Source organism: Aplysia californica, unplaced genomic scaffold, assembly GCF_000002075.1.
Source record: "Aplysia californica isolate F4 #8 unplaced genomic scaffold, AplCal3.0 scaffold00302, whole genome shotgun sequence".
Classification (NCBI taxonomy): Eukaryota; Metazoa; Mollusca; class Gastropoda; order Aplysiida; family Aplysiidae; genus Aplysia; species Aplysia californica.
Genome location: NW_004797572.1, coordinates 814,867 through 823,001, shown reverse-complemented (window position 1 = coordinate 823,001; position 8,135 = coordinate 814,867). Strand labels below are relative to the sequence as shown.

Genomic DNA, 8,135 nt, shown 5'->3' with positions numbered 1-8,135 from the left:
TATAGACAGCGAAAGATCTTGTCAGTTTGTTAGTGTTTGAGCGCTTAATCAGCTGCTTGCACTATATGCTTCCCGGGAAGCTGAGAATGTTTCGGAGTGTTCTATGGTCTGCTGGGGTAATAATATAGTGTAAAGCGCATAGAGCCTGCTGTTGAGCGGGGATATGTGCTATACAAATGCTATCTATTATTATTATTATTATTTATTATTATTCACAGATCCGGTTTTGAGATTCAAAATATTTCCTCAGCTTCAGCAAGCCCGCGAGGAGCAATACTAGAAAACGTAGAATACATATTTTCTGATACATGGAAACCAACTGCCTATCTCAGACCCTGAAAAGCGTACTAAATGTTTTTCTACATAATGGTATGAAATTACATCGTGTACTTATATCCACAAAGAGTCAATAGTCAGTACAAAAAGCACAAACAAATGTGAACATTTTGCTGCTCCAGCTCACTCACCCCTTCACTGGCAGCAGTAATCAAGTGAGTAACTTTATCGTCCAGGTGAAGCTGACACTTCCCACCATGGTACGTTATCATGCACCACAGCGATTCTGCGTCTTCTTTTGACAGCTGAAAAGGATCGAGTTGACAGCATACATGAAAAATAAAATATCTGTTTAAATTCATCCATCCAGATATTATTTTTAACCACGGGCTAAATCTTACAAACAACGATTTTATGGATGATTTTTTAAAATTGTTATTAACAATATCTCATTTATTCAGTTTTATTAAAAGTTTTATGGCACTTAAGAAGAAGCAAACCACACCAGAGCACCCACCAACCACCTACATAAAAAAAATTCAGCACAGCATTCAAGAGCAACATCTCAAAAGAACATTTGTGTACTTTATTTCAAAGAAAAGACACTGAGACTCACCTCAAACGGGCAAGCAACAATGTCGGAAAAAATCCTCCCTTCTAAAGCAAAAGCCTCTTTCCTGAGAAAGCGTCAAGGATAACAATATGAAAGTACAGAACAGATCCCAATCTCTGTGTTAGCTTTTCCTCTATCACTCTCTCCCTCTTTGTCAAACAATAGCTGGTTGTACAAAAATAAGACAATTCAATGACAAATTAAACTTCCTAAGAACAAAGCAATTCTCAGGAAAATAAACTGAAACAATCATCAAGCAGTACCTCCATTTCCCATATATGAACAACAGCATCAGTGCAACATGTCGACATCTGAGTACAACTGTTCTAAGCCCAGAAAGCAAATTTTTCAGGAGAGAGAAAAAACTGTTTCATTTTTCTTACAATTTTTATTGTACCCACATTTCATTATATGTAATTTTCCTTGCTTTTTTCAACATTTAGAATTTGAATTTCAACAAAACATTTCTCCAGTACAGGCAACCTATAAGTCCTATTATCCACTACCACAAATTAAGAAACTAATTTTTCTTTAATATTCAACATATTGGGCTTGCCGCTTAGTAGTACATTTGAACAGCTGGATGACGATATATATAATATACACATAATATGAAATTTTACAGTAAAAAGCTATAGGCTCGAAAGGCATTATTTTTTCAGACCAATCTCACACTTGAATCAATTCAACACAAAGTTGAGAAAAGGATACGGGAGTTGCACCCCACAGTACACTGACAACACGACCCAGTCACTCTGTGGATAAAGAATAGAACAAAAGTTTAATTATAAGTCAAAATGGTGAGGGAAGGCAAGAGTCAAGAGAAGGATGACTGGTACCTAAATAATTAAATACAACATGCACTGCATGAACAATGCGAAACACACAGACCTAAAATTAAAATATATTTAGTGTGAAGTGTAAAAGTGATTTCATCTTGGACAGGTGATCGTTAGAGCAGGTTCGACTATAATTCCCAACTACATCCCTACATGCCAGATAGTCTGACAGGCTTTTCTCAGTCGTCAACGTCAAGATGAATTGAAACATTATTTCGCAGGAAATTTGAAAATAAACCATGTTTTTAATGCAAACATAAAACTGAACTTATAATATTATAATAAGTTATAAGAAATAAAATAATCCAATATCAATGTTTTCTATTTTTAAAAAGGTATAATACAAATAACTTACTGCAACAATCGGCAACTCAAACAATTCTTTAGCCTCAGAGTAGTCATCCGACATAGTGTCAGCAATAACATGGCTAACCATCTCGCTGAGATAGGAATCACGCTTGGCTCCATATCTGTCCAACAGTTGGGTCACCTGGGATGATGAAACAAAATGTAAGTTAGTTTTTAATTGTTCATGATATTATTACAGTCAATGTTATTATTCCCTGAAACAGGCAGTTCAAGGAAGAAGAAGAAATATAAACAGGATAGTAAAAGAACACATTTAAAAGTTTAGTGGTACTTTACTACTGGTTGGGAGTCCACGACCCACAGCATCATGCAAGAGAGAGTACTGGTTGGGAGTCCACGACCCACAGTATCATGCAAGTCTCCATACTCAAACATCATTAAATCGCAGTCACACAGTTAAATGGTACCTCTACTGAGTTGACAAGTTTGAAATGGTAGGACCCGTTGCACTATACTTAGAAAGGCAGAACCAGAAGGACGGATAGCTGACGACCTTCTTCTTTGTGGCACAGCATTACCACAGTGTCCAAAACACTTTCACCACTCTTTGATCTGATTGTCGCAGGAAAAGTTTCCTTTAATTAGTTTTACACACCCTGCGCCTCAAGTCAGTTTTCCCTACTATGTTTTTTAAACTTCCCTGCCTTTGGAATGCAGAGTGCAGTTTACAGAGCTAGAAAGTAAAATTATAAGACTTGAATAAGTTTTATTAATACTGTGCAAGTCAGTGCCTCGTCACCATCAAACTTGAAAATGAATAGTCATAGGTTCATGATCTCATCAAGCAGCCCAGTTATAATCAAATTCGGTGTGATATATATATACGGACACGGGTCCCTCCAGGCTCCCGTAATTATTCGGATACGATCCTGTGGAGCCTCAGCCCTGGCTCCCTAGGGTCATTTCCAGTAGAGATTGGTTTTCAGCACCCTCAAACACCAATGGCGCATTTCCCGGTTAGCTCTTCTCTCTCGGGGCCGGGAATCTCCCTTGTAGTTGTAGTGTCTACAAGGGCGTGCTGTTCATGAAACTAATACCTAGATTAACCAAAAATCCCATCATTCTATAAATAAAAAAATAGAATGCAAGCAATTTTAAGAAAACTGCAAAGATGCATTCGTCAAAAAAAAAAAGAGAAGCACGCCATTATAAAGAAAAAAAAGGCCACCTCTATTCTCACCCGGGATGAGAATAGTGCAGGCGAGTCTTTTGGCTATTCTCACCCGGTGCGCGTTCACCGTTATAGCCTAGATCTAGATCTAGGCCAACAAATTTTGCGTTCACCCTAAACCACAGAATTCTACACTGCGATAACAGAAACATTGTAGAATTCTGTGTCGTGAACAAACGTTCCATTACAACTGTAGCCTAGCCTACTAAAAGCGTACAATTTTGTCTGTGGGCAGTGGAGAGAGAGAAAGACAGAGAGAGAGGAGTAGCGCGAGAACTTCCGGTCAAAACAAAATGGCGACCCGCGTAGTTCGGCTCGATTCGAAAAGTTAAATAGCTGTAGCATCTTTGTAGACAACCAAATTAATTTACTTTTGTGTTTTAACATCATTTTTTAACTTTGTTTTGGTCAATTTGATCGTCCACACCGATAGACAGTATATTATATTCAGAAAGAGACAGAGAGAGAGAGATAGGGGAGGAGTAGATCTTGCGAGAACTTCCGGGCAAAACAAAATGGCGACCCGCGTAGTTCGGCTCGATTCGAACAGTGAAATAGCCATAGCATCTCTTTGAAGACGATCAAATTAGCTTACTTTTGTGCTATAACGTAATTTTTTCTTGGCTTTTATCAATTGGATCATCCACACCGATAGACAGTATTCCAAAATGAGGAAAAGCAGGTCTTGTTTCGCACCGGGTGAGAATAGCCTACGCTGGCAATTCTCACCTGGGGTGAGAGGTAGATCGTTTTTCTATTCTCACCCCGGATGAGAATAGCCACTTCCAAAAAAAAAGACTCAAAAGGTACATATATATTCATGCTAGGGGCACACGTGTCCGAATACACGGGAGCTTGAACAGACACTTGTCCCAGTAGATGCTAATCAGCTAATCAAATTAGTCTGGAGACCTCCGCAAGCAATTTTCACTTTTTGACTTGGGAAAGAAGCCTGGTTTCAGTTTGTCTAAGAAAGATATCAGCATGATATGATGCCAATCTTTGTAAGTTGACAAACAAGCCTCTAACAATTAGCTCACTTTCACTAGGTGAATTGAGAGTAAGCATCAACTGTACACTCAACCTAAAAACAAATCCTAGCCTACATCTTAGAATTCTAATTTATTACGGCTTATTACGGTGTGCCTATTATTGGAGGATCGGGTCAGGTCGGACGGTTTGCTAGCCAGACTGAGGGCGCAAAGCGGCTATCATGGCACAACAAGCTGATTGCACCCGACTCGTTGCCTCAAAAACAAAAGTGTTTGTTTTCAAGCAACGAGTGGGGCCATCGCCCCCGACCCGACCCCATCCGCAACGGGCACCTCGTCCATAAGAAGACTAAACTAAACTAAGTTTATACCTTGGAACTGATGTCTCCAACAATATAGTAGGTGACCCCTTTGAAAATATCTTGAGCTTCAGTCTTGCTTTCAGCATTGTTTGGGTTTGGAGTATCCATTCATACAGCTTCTGGCAACATACGACACGAGAGAAATCGCTGAAACTGATTAATGAATGTGGCCAGCGGGGACAGTGTGTAAGGTAAGGATGGGGTGTCGTCAGCAGACAGAGACACCTCCAGCTTGCCTTGAAAAGAAAGCACTGTGATCGTGAGAAGTCAGAAGTCAATGTACTCCTCCAGCATGTGTTTACACTGCTAGATCTAGATCTAGAGAAAAAGCACTAAATGTTTGACGAATAATAGCCTATCCCTTGTCAGAAAAAAACAAAGTCAGCAGATCTACATGCAGTAGTATTCCTCTGATTCTCCAACTTGACGCGCCTTTTACAAGATTCCGTCTTTGGGAATTCCCATGTGCCGGAAAAAAAAAACACCCTAAAGTCGTAAAAATGCAAATCCCGAAAAAAAGGAGGAGGGATGGAAACAGGCCTAGAGCTAGGAATATTCACTATAAAAATGATCATCAGCAGAGTAAAATGACAAAGCAATTAGAATCTCTCTCCAAAGAGAAGAAAAAAGAGAGAAGCTATAATTAACGTCAACAAAGGGTTCTGTTTTCAGTCTGCTAGCACAATGAACCATAGACTTGTACTCCTAGCCTAGATTGTTCACTGTCATGGCCGCCGCTCTTCGCCCTCTTGTTTTCAAGCGACCAATCAGGCGATCAGTTTGTCCATCCCCCAATAGGCCTAGGCGATGTCGACGCATGCAAACCATAGCCTAGGCATCATCGGAGGTCTAGTTAGGTATTGTAATTGAGGATGAGATCGGGTCAGGTCGGGTAGGTCGATCGCCCGACTTGTCGCCTGAAAACAGCGTTTGCTTTTTTTTTTAATTCGGGGTGCCCATTGGGGAATAAGGTCTGGTCGGGTTGGGATGATCGCCTGCTTCCTCGTCTGAAAAAAAAGCGTTTGTTTTTTACTCAGCGAGTCGGGTGCGATAGGCTTGTGCCACTATAGCCGCTTTGCGCCCTCAATCAGGCTAACAATTACCGCTCCGACCAGACCCGATCCCCCAATGGGAGGCGTTGAGTCGGATGTGACCGGGTGGTGCCACAATGGCCGCTTTGCGCCCTCAATCTGGCTAACAAACCGACCCGATCCAACACGACCTGATCTCCCATGGGCACCCGTATAACGCCTCACCATCACCCTATGGTGTCTAGGCATCGTTGGGGTTAGGGTCAGGTATACCACGAAAATGAAGGGCAGTTTACTAGTCTCACCATAGTCGAGTGCACGCAGCATCAGAATTATTATTCTGGTACCACCTTTCTCCCCTCATTTTGCTCAATTTGAGTCAAATGGTGCACATCCATATTATTGAACCAGAAATACATGTACCCCAGAGTGCATGATTTAGAATATCATATTTAACAAAGAACACTTTTTTAGTTTTAGTTTTAGTAAGGTTTTACGGCACTCGCAACTGCATAAGGTCATATGAGCACCAGACGATTAGAGGGTTACAAGAGAGTAACAAACATAAGAAAAGAAGAAGGGGAGAAAAGGATGATAGATGTTTGAGAGGAAAGAAGAAGCATACCACACCAGAGCACCCGCCAACCACCCACAAAGAACCTTTAGTTATACATGCAATAGTAGAAACAAAAGTACACCGAAGACCTATTTGTGTTTGTAATACCGGTACCATACAAGTTTATGCTATAAGCAGGCTATATATACTGCTGAGGCACTTGAGGTCCACGTAATATATGAAATAGGGAACTTGGGCCCAATTCATGGACTTATTTTATTTTGTTGTTGTTGTTGTTTGTTTTGTTTGTTTTTCAATTTATTTAATATGATAATATAAACCACGAAATGAAATTTTCAAGGAAAAGTGAACGTTTCAATGATGATTCTGGCAAAAAGAAAAAAAATCGACATATTGGCTAAGTGCGAGATAGCTTATTTAGGCTATGCTTAAGTGTCTATGTATAATAAAATTTTACTTATATTCTCAAGTCCTAGGCTACATTGTGGGCCTATTATAATGTATAGGCCTACACTTAATTAAAAAAAGTAATACGGGTTGTATTGTTTTTGAAGCATTTATCCAAATAATTATGTCATGTCCTGTGGTAACGATGAGTGTTTTAGTTTTAGCAAGAATTTTACTGAATTTGCAACACAGACATTATAAGCGCTTCAGATTTGAGGTGTAAAACAATAGTAAGAGATTTTTTTCTAATTGTTGAGAGAAATGGGCTATAGATACTTGATAGAAAATACAACACGTTAAAAAGGCTACAATGTATCCAATAAAAAGAACGGTGGGCCTATTTACTTGGAAGGTAATACGTAAGTAGCTCTTTCCACACAAAAGACATGAGTTTGTTTGTTAGTTTGTTTGTGGTTGTTGCTTTTTTGGAGGGGGGGGGGGAATCAATGAAAACTTCTTTCTTTTTTTCTTTTTTTTTAAAATTACACCATGCCTCAACGTTTAGCGAAGCTGACCGCAATTTTTACCTCTGCCGAGTTCAAGGCGAAAATTTTGTCCGAGAAGCCGCAAGACGGCTGCATTTCAGTGCCTCTACTATTTCTTAAACAATCCAAATACTTTTAGCACTCTGGAAATGTCGGGCATACTACTTAACTAGACAAAGAATAAGACAGCCTCGAGACACTAGCCCTGCTCAAGACGGACGCATTTTACTGTCAGATCTACAGAATCGTTTCCTTCCCGCAAAAGTAACAGCTCAAGGCATGCAAGGAGTCCATGGAAATGTTTCTTCCTCTACTGAGAGGCACTGTCTTCCAAATTCAGGACTAAGATCAAGAAGGCTGATTTAGGACTGTGACGACAACACCGTCTTCACAGGACGAAACAGCATCGAAGAATCTTCTTCTTCTTCTTCTTCTTCTTCTTCTTCTTCTTCTTCTTCTTCTTCTTCTTCTTCTTCTTCTTCTTCTTCTTCTTCTTCTTCTTCTTCTTCTTCTTCTTCTTCTTCTTCTTCTTCTTCTTCTTCTTCTTCTTCTTCTTCTTCTTCTTCTTCTTCTTCTTCTTCTTCTTCTTCTTCTTCTTCTTCTTCTTCTTCTTCTTCTTCTTCTTCTTCTTCTTCTTCTTCTTCTTCTTCTTCTTCTTCTTCTTCTTCTTCTTCTTCTTCTTCTTCTTCTTCTTCTTCTTCTTCTTCTTCTTCTTCTTCTTCTTCTTCTTCTTCTTCTTCTTCTTCTTCTTCTTCTTCTTCTTCTTCTTCTTCTTCTTCTTCTTCTTCTTCTTCTTCTTCTTCTTCTTCTTCTTCTTCTTCTTCTTCTTCTTCTTCTTTTTCTTCTTCTTCTTCTTCTTCTTTTTTTTCTCCTCCTCCTCCTCCTCCTCCTCCTCCTCCTCCTCCTCCTCCTCCTCCTCCTCCTCCCTTCTCTTCTTCTGTCTGCCTCTCCTCCTCCTCCTCCTCCTCCTCCT

The 8,135-nt window shown here is 39.9% G+C and overlaps 1 protein-coding gene across 1 annotated transcript in view; it reads right to left on the bottom strand.

Moving 5' to 3' along the window:
• The window catches only part of LOC101850258 (PAX-interacting protein 1), a gene marked incomplete at its 5' end in the record, with an annotated part of 24,725 nt that extends 19,797 nt beyond the window's left edge, over positions 1-4,928 (bottom strand). Inside the window, 5 exon segments of the mRNA XM_035970661.1 lie at positions 468-581; positions 893-953; positions 1,601-1,644; positions 2,084-2,218; positions 4,632-4,928. Coding sequence (XP_035826554.1) covers positions 468-581; positions 893-953; positions 1,601-1,644; positions 2,084-2,218; positions 4,632-4,730 — 453 coding nt within the window.
• Between the last annotated feature and the right edge of the window lie 3,207 nt (positions 4,929-8,135).